A 14,570-nucleotide genomic window follows, 5' to 3' on the forward strand; every position below is an offset into this window, starting at 1 on the left:
GAAGATGTTCAGTTCACTGAACTGAAGAAGCCTTTCGGATGAGAGGTGAAACGCCTTCAAGATCCAAGAAGAAGTCCAAGTTGCCCTTTTTCAAGCTCTTATCATTCAAGACACGAGTTTTGCCGATACATCTACAATGACAGGTGAGGAACACCTTTTTTAGGTAGCTAATTATGGTAGCATGGTCATTTTATGAGCAGGGCTAAAGGTAGCAGATGATGCCTTGAGGGCAGTACAGAGAAGATGAGACCTGTGTCAGACTGATAAAGCAAAGAGAACAGCTGACAAATCTATATTATTATCATGTGACAGATTATAAACAACAGTAAAATTCACAGGAAGCCTGAGAGAACAAATGCATGGCAGGGTGCGAGTGTGAGCGCGCATGGTTGTTTGTCTCTGTGATGGATTGGCGACCTGTCCAGGGTGTATCCCGCCTCTTACCCAAAGGCAGCTGGGATAGGCTCCAGCCCCCCTGCAACCCTCAACTGGATTAAACGGGTATAGAAAATGGATGGATTATTCCGTACAATTTAGCACAGTATCATGCCAAACCGAGGACAGAAATAAACGGTCCAATAGAACATAAATAAAAATATTTGTTTTTGTAAAGAAAAAAATCTTTTACTTTAAAAAAAAAAAAATCAGGCAGATTTATTTCACAGGTTGAAAAAAATTGATTTGCAAGCAAAAACTGAAGTCACTTTTGGGCTCATACTTTATGGTTTTCATTTGCAGTCCATTTTAAATCAGTTTGCTGTTTGAGGAGTATTGATTAATCCCATTGGAGCAGGCTTTCACTGCATGCAGGTAAACAATCCATGTTGAGAGCATAAGAGGCATTAACAATCTTGGCCCAAATATCCATCATCCGGATATCTGCTGGCTATACAGGAAGTCCTGAAAGGCTTGCTGTGAGGATTTAGGGTCTCCCTTGAGACACTGAGATAATAGCAGATGGATTATTCCCAGATTGGCCTCATGTAGACATGAAAGAATATTTTTTTGCAACAGACCTGAAGACATTCGAAACTGTAAAGCAGTCCTCTGCGCTCTTTTTCTTTTCTCCTCCTGCTTTAACTTCCTGAACATAACTTCCCAATCCCCTCTGAAATGTGTGTTCATAGCAGAAATAATTTAATCTGATCATATCATAACCATCATTTCTACATATCATACAGCTAACAGAAGGACTTTTGTATCATCACACTTTTTATAATGACACTAAGTATTTCTCTACTGCCGCATGTTTCACTGTATACTATCATATTAGTTTGTAATTCAAAAGATAACCTTTTTAGTTTCATCTCAACTGTCTCATTTATCAAATCCCAATAAATTCATCCATTGCAGATTTGTAAGTATAACTGGCCAGATGTCCCAGTATACATGATTGTGGTGTGACTAAAATGTTAATATCTTATCACAGTCCCATAGAACATGAAGTAAAGTGCCTTCACTGCAGTTGTATTTTGGCCACATATTGTCTGCTTTCAAATCCATACAACACAACTGTAGGAGTGTAATATAATCTGATTAAAATGTTCAGTTGTCTGAGGCTGAGTTTTTTGTTTTTTTATACATTTTATGTATTTAATATATTTTGAAGAAATGTCATTCTCTGTTAGATGAAGATCCTGGATTCATTCCGTAGCATCAATATTAAACTGTTATTTAGTAGTCTGTGTGATATTTCACCTATGCATCTACTATACACGTGCCTTTGTTTGTTAGCATGTTGCAGAGTGAAGTGATATTAAAATTCTATTTTGGAGATATTGCATTCATTCAATAAATTTTCAAATGTTTTTAGATAGTTATCAAACAGTATTTGATGCTTTTATTAGATTTGTTTTCATCTTATTTATTCATTTTTGTTAACTTAATATTCAAGTTCATTCAGATTGGTTGACTGTTGAAGTAACAATTAATTTCAAGATTCTTTGTGCATTATTTTTGAAAAAAAAGTTTGAATTTGACCTTTTAATTAATTCAGTTTAATTCAGTTCAGTACTTTATTCATATTCTATACTTAATCTGCAAAGGGAAGTTGCAGTATAAATAATTATCAAAATCTGCCATTGTTGTAGATAGATAACAAAATTAGATAGGATCAAAATCAGCTAAGAAACACAGAGTAAGTTAAAGAATAGCAGAAGGAAGTGTGGTAGAAATCTTCTAAATTCATTGTGAATGGATGAAGTGGTTGTTTTTTTTTAACTTTGCAGCAACTTAGATGATGATATCACACACAGCATCAGTAGGTAACACAGGTGAACGTCCTCAACAGACAACATGCACAATAACTCACAGCCAACAGTGCAACATCTGGGGTGCAGAGACGGCTCTCAGTATAAAAGGTTACTAGCGAGGGGTTTTAATTGCATGCAATCCTAAATTTTCCATGATGATTATAGAAGAAAATGTTTTAAACATCCTCCTCTTTTTTCTCCATTTTGTTCCTGCTCTGCATTCTTGACATCTCCTCTTTAATTAGTTTGGATTAGGGGTCTTATTCCAGGCATTACCTTGGCTCTGGAAAACTCAGTCAGCTGCTCCCACTTGTAAACAACTGTCCTGTTGCCATGGTTATGAGTGATGACAGATGGAGTTACCCTTTTGGAAGTGTTTTGCACAATTTGGGTCTATGCTGAACCTTTGTAATATAGTTTCCTGAATCAATTTCCAATCTTTTTTTATAGAGATATAAAATACCTCACTTGCCTACTAACAGCCAAATAGCTAGTAGTAAAGATACATATTAGAAAGCTATAGCCCACTAATCATCTTTGATAATATTTTTGTAGGAACATCTATCCTTTTTATCATGCTTTATGACATTGGAAATTATTGTTTCAAACTCATTGAACCAATCTTTATACATTTTAACTGGTAGGGGATAATTTATTTAAGTGTTTATGCTTGAGTAATGTCTCTTAATCCCAAATACAGTATGTTATTTCTGTTTGTTTACATTTATTATTTTTGAAATTTTGCTATACACATGCTATATTAAAAAACAGATTTAAAGGTAGAGGGTCACATTTAATCCAGTTTAGCTTGTACCCTGAGGTTGCGGCAAAAAAATTGTGATGATCTGGTTGATGCTTTTTTTTTTCCAGTAACCATGGCAGCCAAGATGTCAATCTAGTAATTCTAGCTAATTTGTGGTTATGTCTGGATCAAGTGTTTGTGTTGCCTGTATTTCACACTTTGGCGAAGTAAAACATGAAAATGATACATTACCCCACAGTGGATCGATGTCTGTATTAAATGATACTGGACTGATCTTTTTTAGCACAATTTCATATAGCCTACCTGGCAGAATACATCAAAGACAGTCTTGCATCCTTCAGAGGTTGAAAAAGCACATACAATCTTTACTCAAATAGAAGCGCTTAAACTTTGGTAAAAAAAAATATACTTTGATAAAAGTATAAGTACTGATATTATTTAGAATATTTATTTTTATAACCATAAAAAGCAACCCTTTTAAAATGAATTCCACTCGTCGTTTCAATGCAAAGCAAACTCAACCTCACATCATATTATCATTTGATGAGTACCTTTCAGACTTAATTTTTGAAGATTTTTTTTCTTACTGCTGGCAACTTCAAACACTTGACTCAAATGAGGCCACGGATGAGGAATAACTTGTTGTTCTGAGTCTCCTCTGTCTAAAGTGTTGTCTGGCTCCTTTTCATTCATGTCGGTAGTTACCGTTCTCTTCTTGTCACAGACAGTATACTGCATTCAGTGTACCTCAGAAATGGGAAGTCAGAATTTGAAATCATGTCAATTTTGACTGTACAAAAGCGGCAAAACAAACACGAACATCTCCTGGTGTGCTTTTCTTATCCTTTTCTTTTTTGCTATTCACAACAAGAAATACATAAGCTAATAATGCTCTGACAGTACTTTGTTTAATGTTTTGTTAGATAAAGACTGAAGAATGAAAAATGTGGCATTTATTTGTTAAGCAACACGTTAGAATGTCAAATGTGGAAGTTGAGATAGATAGGAAATTCAACTTTAATGTCCTTATCTTTTATCAGTCCTTTATTAGTTCTAATTTGCTGTTACATTCTAAACTTCATCTTGTTGATTTTGTAAGGTTGTTACATGTGTTGTGTGCCAGTAGAATAAAAAATGACATTGTTTCCAATGGAAGATGTTTGAGTATGTATCATATAGACTGTCTGCACACACAAACATACTTCTAATACACACACGTCAACCTCTTCTAAAGGTAGCTACAAACTGTGAAAAGCATTCAATGGTCTTGGCTATGACATTAGATTTGATGTGTGCAGTCTGTGGACAATCATATGTGCTGAACTGTGATCGGCTGCAACTGAAGAATGTCACACAGATTCTTTGTGTCACTGTAACGGAAATTTTTATGAGCTGGTGGACTGAAAAATGACATCTTGATGAAATTATGTCTTATTTACTTATATATATGATTACTTGTTTGCTTCCAGCTTAAGAATTATACTTCTACTACCACAACTCAAATACATGTGTCTTAGTTTGAATTTCACAAGTTACATTGATTTCATTTGACTTTCAACGACAACATTTAGAATTATTTTAGATTTTTACACATCAGCACCCTAGTCACGCTGACCAACATGTCATAGATCAACAAAATTGTCATGATTCTCTCACGATGCTCATCTTTCTGGGAAAAAAGAGGCAACAAAATAATGAAAAAAACTGTAGTTCTAAAAAGAAACATCTGGAGGATCACGTTAGCAGCACATCAGTTACATGATAGGGTATAAACAAGTACCTTTCTGTAGGCAGAGGTTTATCAATCTATATTGTGAAGCAGTGTCTGAATAATGTTAAATAATCCATCATCTACAGAGCATAATATTATCAAGAGAATCTGATAATCTGGAGACATCTCTGAGTGCAATGGCTAAAAATCAATACTGGATGATCCTGATCTTTTGGCCTTCAGAAAGCATTGCATTAAAAAAGAATGTGTCAAGGAAATCCCTCCATAAGCTAAGGAACACTTCCAAAAATGATTCTCTGTGAACACAGCTCACCATCCATCCAGTGTCATCCACTTATCCGAGGTTGAGTCACAGAGGCAACAGGTCCAGGAGAGAAACCCCAGAAACCCCCTCCCCAGTGACACTCTCCAGCTCCTTCTGGGGGATCCCCAACCTGGAGAGAACATTCCACCTTTTTCTGGTTGAGAACCATGGCCTTGTATTTGGATGAGCTGACTTTCATCCTGCTCCACACTCAGCTGCAAACCACTCCAGTGTGTGCTGAAGGTCTTGGCTTGAAGAGGCCAACAGAACCACAATACCCGGAAAAAGCAGAGATGCGAGCCAAAGGTTTCTAAATCAGAGGCACCCCTCTCCACCACTACGCCTTGACATCCTGTCTGTGAAAATCACAAACATGATCAGTGACAAGGGGCAGTCCTGGCAGAGCCCAACATGCACTTTAAACGAGTTTGACTTCGTGTCAGGAAAGCAGACACAGCTTTTGCTTTGGTTATACAGGGACCAGACAGCTCGTAAAAGCGGCTTAGGAACCTCATATTCCCCCAGCACCCCCTGCAGAATCCCTCTGGGAACATGTAAGCCTTTTCCAAATCTAAAAAACACATGGAGACTGGATGGTCAAAATCAGCAAGGGTGAAGATCTGGTTCACCATTCCATGATCTGGGCAAAAACTTGGCTGAGTAATGTGATCCCCTTGTAGTTAGAACACACTCTCCTGTCCCTTTTCTTGACAATGGGAACCACCACTCCATTCTGGCACTTCACAGGCATTGTCCCAGACCTCCATGCAACATTGAAGAGGCGTGTCAGCCAAGACAGCCCCATCATGTCCAGAGCCATTAGCATCTAAGGGGGAATGTTGTTCACCTACGGTGCTTCACCAAGATTTTTAACTACCTCAGCGACTTCCACCAAGGTAATGAATGAGTCTTGCCCTAAGTCCTCAGACTCTGCCTCCTCAATGGAGGACATGCTAGCCAGATATAGGAGATCTTTAAAGTGCTCCTCACACCACCCAACAATATCCTCAGTTAGGGTCAGTAGTTCTCAAACCAGGTCAAGCACAACCTGGGAAGGCTCCTACTTTCCCTTTCTGAGTTGTGGAAAGGTTTGTCAGAAAGTCCTTCTCCATAGTCTCGCCCAATTCTTCCCATACCCAAGGTTTAGCTTCAGCAGCCACCAATGCTGCAGCCCTTTTAGCCACTTGGTACCTGTTACATGCTTCGGATGACCCCTGGGACAACCAACCCCTAAAAGGCGTCCTTCTTTAGCTTGACAGCCCACATGCAGGTGGCTTCCTGACTCTTCTTCTGGCTGAATCCGACTGATACTCCAACCCCTCCACCAGGTTAAGGTGGCAATTCTACGGAGGGACAGTTCACCATGCCATCCGCAAATGTAGGTCAAAGCTCTTATCATGAAAATAAGAAGCCATATGTGCACATGATCCAGAAACACAGAAGCTCATCTAAAATAGACAAAGGCAAAGTGGAAAACTCCTATGTGGTCAGATAAATCAAAATTAGTATCCTCCAGAATAAAAGATGAGAGGGGTCATCTGGCTTGCTGTAAGGAATCATTTCAAAATCCTGCTTCTCTAATGGTATATTGGTGTATTAGTGTCTATGGCACAAGCAAGTTACACATTTGGACAGGCACATTAAATGCTGAAAGGTAAATACAGGTTTTGGAGTAACATATGCTGTAGGCCATCTTTTTCAGGGAAGGTCTTGCATATTTCAGGAAGACAATTTGAATTGCAAACTGTATTCATAATGACAGCTTGGCTGTGTGGTAGACAAGACTGAGTGCTCTAGTGCCCTGCCTAGAGTCCAGACCTTTAACCAACTAAAAACATTTGGCGCATCATCAACTCATAAGCAGTTGAAACCCTATATCAGGCAAGAAAAGGGACAATATTCCTCTCCCAAAGGTCCAGCAACTGGTCTCCTGAGTTCCCAGACAAACTGTTGTTAAAAGAAGAGGGAATGCTACACTTACAAACTTTTATGAGATGTATGGCTGCCACAAAATTCTAGACGAGCTCATGTTTTTCATGAAATAGTAAAATGTTTCACTTTCAACATTTAATCTATTTCCTATGTTCCATTGTGGAATAAAATATTGCCTTTTGAGATACGTAAATCATTGCATTCTGTTTTTGTTTACATTTTTGACAGCATTCCATCTTTTTTGGTGTTGGGATTATAAAATGGAGAACTAATGCATGCATGTACGCCCCGAGGGTGGTAAGAAATCTTCCAAAATGTGTTGTTTGATATGATTTTGTTTTGCATTAGACTCTCAGCTAAGGCACTCAAAAGCTTTTTACAGACAGAAGCTGTTTTGATGCTCACTGAAAAAAGCAAGATTTAACTGAAGAAACAAACAAGATGATTGTTTCTTCACAGTTACATATAGTTACCGTAAACATATCTTTGTGCAGAAATGTATCTTTGAAGGTGGAGTTATCTTATACAATAACTAATAGCAATCGAGAAGCAGAAAAACCACAAAGCTATGTCAGTAATTTATTTGTTGGCAAACAACTTTCACTGTTACAACAAATATTAGTTATGAGATCATTCAACTTGGAACCCATACAAAAAGAATAAATAATTATCAGTAATATTGTAATTATAACCATGATCATAATAATTTAAGAAAGGAAAGAAAAAAACAAACCCAGTGCCACTTTATATACTCCTGCCTAAAGCCAGTTTTCGTGCCTCCCGGCTTGTTTTGCTGTCTTTAAACCAATAAACAGATAAATAAATAATTTCTCTCTTGGGAACATGGAGGGGGAGCTTTTGTGGAATACATGTGCAAACTACACTTCATACACTTAAGAATTTTTCCTCTGTAAATTAGTAAACATTGGCTTTCCACATTAGACAGTGCTGTTGTGTGCAGAGTTTTCACATGTTCAGTACACAGATATGGTGGAATCATGGCATTTCACAGATGAGAACCTCCCTTTTTCCAATAGTTACAGCTTAGAGCTTGACAATAAGATATCAGCCACTGCAGCAAAGGTAATGCCAGTTTGAATATTTGGCAACAGAGACGACTTCACTCATAAAATTCATGTTACTCCCGAAGTCTGATATCTCGTAGTGGAGTGTAGCACCTTCATTTTCTACCACATCGATCATCATTTAACCACTTCACTTTCCCTTTAGTTTTAAATCTACACAGTGGTAAAGTATATAGTAACAACTGATTTGCAAAATGTGACAGTGGTGCTGCTATAAAAAAGACCAGAGTGTAGTGTGTGTAGGGTATATGCATATTAATTAAGGGGTGCTTAACTGTATTTAAGAAAAAAACAAAAATGACATGAAAGATTGTTCCTTGCTCTTTCTACGGTCGGTACCCGACCAGGACATATTGTGACATTTCAGCACAGTCCATCAGACAAAAGGTTTGCAAATGAAAGTTCAAAAATAAAAAGCCTCAGTCATATGCAACATTTGTATCTGTATCTGTATTCTGTACAATACATAGAAACAGTTTGTGATTTCCTCATAATCCTTTGAAAACTGAAAACTTTTACAGAAGAAAGGAGAAAAAACAGAATCATCCTTTTTTTTTTCTTCATTTCAGTCAGATGTAATGTAATCTTCCTTCTTTGTTTTCAGCGAAATACACAGTAGCCGTAGTCACTACAACTTGCAGGAATGTTACACCAGCCCAGACACAACTCCAGTTTAGCAGATACGAACAGGAAAAGGGTTCAGAACATCGGCGTTACATGGGTATTGTTCAATATCCCATCTGTTACAGTTTTTTTTCTTTTCTTTTTTCTTTTATTGGTAGTGAGGGCATATATCATACATCCTTCACTTAATTGGCAGGTATGTGGTGCCTCTTTGGGGCCCAGTTTATATTGTGAACACCAGAGTTGAATATCCTGCTCTACCCTTCATAGGTGAAAATATTATCCAAGTAGGTGTCTTTAAGAGTTAGACAGAGACGCACATACAGACAGACAGGCAGCTCCATTAACCAGGGTCAGGAACCTCGCCCTTGTAGTGGTGGTGGAGACTATATGCTAGGATCTGCTAGAAGTCCATATTGGGGATCTTGCAGGGCTATGGTCAGTCTAAGATTCCACATTAAAGTAACTGGAATTTCAGAAAAGCACAATCTCTCCCCGTCCTGTTCCTGTTCCGAGTTAAAACTCCATTCCTGTTTGATGCTTACAAAGTGTCTTTAAGAGCCACCCTCACAGTCTGCACCATTTATGACAACACAATCAGTCCCTCCTTTCATTTGACCAGTGATATCTCAACCACGTCGTCATGAACTATTGTCAAAGTCACGCACAGTGTATCAATCCAGGGACGGGCCAGCTCACTCTGTCAGTCAACAACACAGAATGTTTTAATTGGAACTTTGAAAGGGTTCATTTTGGGCTCAGGAGGGATAGAAGTCTTAATGGCTCTATAGACTGGTAACCAGGTGAGAAGGGTCCACAGGTGGCTCCTCGGGAGATGAGTCGGACTCCTCCTTACTCCCAGACACCATATATCCATCACTGCCACCACGACCCATGTGGTAGTAGCTTTGCAGCTCGTGAAGGTGATTCCTGGAGCCCAGGTTTGGCATGCTCTTATAATAGACGTCATCCAGCTCTGGAGCAGTGGCACTCTTGCAAGGCTGTAGCTCCCCGGAGCTGTCTTCTTCTCCGTCTGTTAAACCGTTCATCTGCCCATCTGGGAGGTCCGTCAGCACTGGCATGCTTGTGTAGAGTGAGTCTCTGTGGTTTGGTGAATGCGTGTGCTCGTCAGTGTGTTCGCTGGTCAGCAAGGGAAAGAAGCTCTCGCTGGGCTCCTGGGGAATGCGCCGCTGTCGGGAGAAGCTGTGAGGAGGTGGCGGTGGTGGGGGGTGGCTGTCTGGGGGAGGAGGCCGTGGAGGGAGGAGGGGCGCATTGGACTCCTCTCTGATAATCTCCAAACCAAGGTTCTCCTCATGGGGGAAGGCTGCAGGGTTGTCCAGCACCATGGGACTGTTGTCTTCTTTACTGCTGCCCACACACCCACCAACTCCACTGCTACTGCTGCTGCTGCTGCCCCCAGCCAGACTCCCTGAATGAAATAGGCAGGAATAATAAAACACTGCATATTATACCGATTCCTGCATTGCTAGTAACAAGAAACAGTGCAGATGTTACTATGTGGATGTATTACATCAAATTTCTTGGAACCCAAAAGACATTACTTGAAGCAAAGTACAGACACGCCTCTTTTGATTCTTACGGTATATAGGGATCCCATTGGTACCACAGGACCCAACACAAATCTCGTGGAATCGGGTGGTTTTTAACTGTGTGGTCGGAGGAAGCGGCCAATCCAAAAATAAACAGCATGTCCACACTAACACCAGCTCTGGTACTGAGCTTAAAGCAGATTAAAGCAGGACTTTACAGTAAAAACACAAAGCTAGGCGAGTCTGTCAGAAAGTATAAAATTAACAAAAATTGAGGGATTGTTTCCAGCCATTCAGTTATGTGTTACACCCTTTGAGGCGAATACTACCAGTACTACTTTGTTGTGTCGTTGTGCAAACATGATAGAAAGTACAACATTTAGGTGTTTTACTGCTAGTTTACCTTGTACTTATCTCTACATGTTGTTTGTTGCTGGCTGCACATAATTTAGTATGCTTTATGAATATGTTGCTTATATTGCTTCCTAAGTCTAATATGCTCTGGTCTCAGTGGACTTAATTAAGTAAATGTCAGTAGTTTGGTGCCCTTCCTCAGGGCTACCATGGGATTGGGACCCATGTCTTGGTCGGAGATCTTTGAAGGGTGCAAACACCTGTGTACATTTAAATTTTTAGCCAATGTTCAATCACACAACAGTAAACCTATAGATGGCGATTTATTGCACATGTTTTTGCGTGTTATTGCGATTTATTCCTCCAAGAGCATCACAAGATAATAGATAATAAACTGCTGCGCATGGTTGTAGTCGTCCATGTGCACATCTAAAAGGGACTACATTTACAGACTCAACTTTATGTAGGATGTTGGTTCTTTTATCTAATTGGTTGTTTTCTAACTGGGTAATTGCCTGGTTTGATTCAGCCTGTATGGTTTAGCTCACTTTTTCAAGGTTCATGGTTTTATTTTTCACCTCTCACCTTTCACCAAAAATTAATTCAAATCAATGGTGGATGTGCACCAACAAGTTTGGCATTTCACCATAGCCAAGTTGATAGTATATTACCATTTTTTTTTTTTTGGTCACAGTTTTTCTTTTAGCTGCGCATCAGTGGCCAGGAACTTCATTATTCCAGATTAAACTCATCCCTTTACTACAAATGTATCAATAGCATGAATGTTTGCAATAGCAGACCGAAAAAGTCCAACACATATTTTGTTGTCCCTATTTGTCAAATTCAGATCTTTATAGTTAGATTATAAAGCAGCCTATCCAGATAAAAAGCCTTTACTTGTGATTGTTAATCTTAGAAATGAAATTAAACCACAAGTCACCTCCGTTGGCCATACTGCTGTTGACCAGCTTGTTCATCAGGTTGTGACTGCGCTCTGTTGTGCCTCTCTCGTGATTGTTGAGGTAAGGTGGGATGTAGTTGGAGGTCAGCTCTTTCAGGATCTTCTTCTCCAAGGTTGTCTCCTTGTGGTTGCTGTGGGTGCCATAGCCGCTGCTGCGATCTAGAATCTGAACGCAGTCACTCAAGTACTCGCTGCTGGCCATGCTGTAGTTGTTTGCATGGTTGCCATTAAGAGGGAGTGTATCCATAACACTGGAGTCTCTTGCGTTGTTCAGGATGCCCTCTGAGGGGGGAGAAAAGAAAGAATCATCAGGATTTTTCAATAAACCACATGATGGTTTGTCTGGGCAAAGATTTGAATTATTGTTTCAAATCACAGTACGTGCCGTGAGTTGAGGACTTAAAAAGCAGATGATCATTTTTTGGAAGGAAAAGTGGAGGACAAATGGTTCCATAATATATTTAGGAGAGGCTTAATGAGTACTTCCTTTTCTCAGTTACAACATAAAAAGGAAATAATAATAATTTAATTTGTGAAAATGTTTCGATGTGCCAGTTACAATGATTACATTGCAAGGAACTTCAAAATTAAATTAAACAAAAGAAAGAAAAAACACTAAATTAATCCCAAAAGGAATTATCATAACTTTAAGCATGTAACTTTAAGGTAAAATGTATTACATCTCAAATATGACTTAAATGTAAAAGTAAAAAAAATATTTAAAAAAAAAAAAAAGCATAATAAGAGCATTACTGGGGAAAGAATCTAAAATGGTGTCAAACTAAACGATGCAGCAGTACAACTCATTTTCTCCAATCATTTGGTGGACGGACAAAGACTTACTGAGAAATTTGGTTAGACTTCTTTAAAAGCAAGGAAGAAAAAAAGAATTGATGTTGTTGAAGGAGTTAAGAATGAATGTAATCAGTTTAGCTCTTACTTGTGTCTCGGTATGGCGCTGATGGACAGCATGAGGGAGGAGAAAGAGAGAAGACACACAGGTGAGTTCCTACACAGCTCACCAACTTCACAGCAACAAATCAAAATCAGTACAATACTACATATACAGTTTATAAATACACCAATCAGCCATAACATTATGACCAGCCACCTAACACTGAGTAGGTTCTCCTCATGTTGGTCCTCCACAGCTCTGACGAGTCAGGATGTGGACTGAGACCATTTAAGGGTTTTCCTGAAGTGTCTGTTAGTGGGACGTTAGCAACAAATGGGTTGTGGGCTGAAATCTTTGTGGATCGGGCTTGCTTTTCCACAGATGCCATCAGATCCCATCAGATTCGAATCTGGTGAGTTTGAAAGCCAGATTAAAGCCTGAGACTTGAAGTCATGCTCTTTGAGGCCATTTTTAGCAGTTTTTGCAGCTGCCTCTGCTGTCCTGCTTGGGGAGGCTGCTACCGTAGAGGAGCGCTGCTGCCTTGTAGGGGGTGTTGCCTTATGGTTGATCGGTGTGGGAATTTCAACATATATTGCTAACTAACTGCTATCATATTATTTCTCTTTTCTTTAACACAGATAAAAACATAAAAGCATACCTCACAACAATAAAAGCATACCTCACAACAATAAAAGCATACCTCACACTTAAAACACAAGTTCACAGTCGTGTTCATGAGCAACATAAACCCAAAGTCTTAATCACAAAGCAAAATTATGGATGACACAAATTAAATGACATGAATAAAACAGAATGAAAAACTAAATGGCTCCCAAGTATCTTATAAAAGACATATTCAGCCTGCAACCAATAACATGCACACACACACAGACACAAATGTTTCTATACATGCATCTTGGAATGTGATTCACCTCACTTGGGAACCGTAATAAGGGTTCATCAGAATAATGAACATTTTAAATGAAATACCCATGCAAAACGCATCTAATAAAAAACTACAAGCTAACTTTTTACAACGTTCATAATAGGAACATCAGGCACACCTTGGGTGTTGTACATGCCCACGGCTGGGTTGTTATAGACTGCCGAGTCCCCAAGGAGAGTGTTATAAGGGTTGTTAGTACCATGGGGACGAAGGAGAGCATTAGTTATAAGATGATTAGCCATGGCTCCTGGTACAGGTAGATAGAGAAAGAGAGAGGAAGAGTGACAGCCGGGGCAAGAGAGGAGGAGAAAGGAAAAGGAACAGCCAAGTCAAGAGAGAAAAAGAGAGAAGCACTCGAGAGAAAAAACAGGCAGAGTGGAGATAGAGGTTAGAAGAGGGAGCGTGTAGTCGTCAGAGAGTGGAAGTAAGCAAGATTAAGAAAAAAAAAAAAAAAGAGGAAAGGAGAGTGAGATGGAGAGCGAGTGTGTGGAAGAAAGAGGGAGAGAATAGGACAAGTGAGTCAAACAAGCAAACACAGTTTAGGGAGAAAGCTGAGAAAAAGCTTGACAAGTCATTCTTGCAGCCACTGCATACAGGCTGAGGAAGGGGACGGAAGACAGAGACAATGAGCGTAGCTCAGAGCAGGCTGTGCTGCAGTTCTATACGCTTGAGCAGAGAGGCATGACTACAGGATAGTTGATGAACAAAAGAGCCACAAAAAAAAAAGAGTACATTTTCTCCCCCCTGCTAGGAGAAAGATTGTGTACACATTAAGACAAAAATCTGAAGACAAATGACCATGACAGGTCTAATCCACTTCTCCTCATAGTGTTCTCTACTGTGTCCTAAACAGCACACAACCCCTAACCCTATGTGTGTATATGTGTCCTACAGAATCAGAACATGGAGGTGAAACTGAGGCACGAAAACTTCTCAGTAGTTTCATGCACAGGCTGTTGGCGTAGAGCACGATTTTCCCTTGTGGTTGTGTTGGTGAATGTGATGACCATCGAATCTTATATTAGAAACATCACACTTTTCCCCTGTTTTGACTCCTTCGACCACTGTCATTTATTTTGATAAGGTACTAATTCAAAGAATATTAGGTCAATTTACTCTCTTTAATCTCTGAGCTGGCAGCTTCTTTTTTCTTCTTCATTTTTTTTGCAAAT

At 39.3% G+C, this 14,570-nt stretch overlaps 1 protein-coding gene across 5 annotated transcripts in view; it reads right to left on the reverse strand.

The window, feature by feature from the left end:
- Window positions 1-7,550: 7,550 nt before the first annotated feature.
- adgrl3.1 (adhesion G protein-coupled receptor L3.1) overlaps window positions 7,551-14,570 on the reverse strand; it is a 135,033-nt gene continuing 128,013 nt past the window's right edge. For 2 of the 5 annotated variants that reach the window (XM_072383332.1, XM_072383328.1), the window contains 4 exons: window positions 13,517-13,645; window positions 12,498-12,515; window positions 11,537-11,839; window positions 7,551-10,121 (listed from right to left, as the gene is read on the reverse strand). In XM_072383332.1, the coding sequence (XP_072239433.1) occupies window positions 9,478-10,121; window positions 11,537-11,839; window positions 12,498-12,515; window positions 13,517-13,645 (1,094 nt within the window). In that variant the 3' untranslated portion in view covers window positions 7,551-9,477. The remainder of the gene's footprint in view (window positions 10,122-11,536; window positions 11,840-12,497; window positions 12,516-13,516; window positions 13,646-14,570) is intronic. The other 3 variants (XM_072383331.1, XM_072383330.1, XM_072383329.1) reach the window with 2 other exon arrangements.

The sequence above is a fragment of the Leuresthes tenuis genome, unplaced genomic scaffold (assembly GCF_036924035.1).
Source record: "Leuresthes tenuis unplaced genomic scaffold, fLeuTen1.0.hap1 SCAF_4, whole genome shotgun sequence".
Lineage (NCBI taxonomy): Eukaryota > Metazoa > Chordata > Actinopteri > Atheriniformes > Atherinopsidae > Leuresthes > Leuresthes tenuis.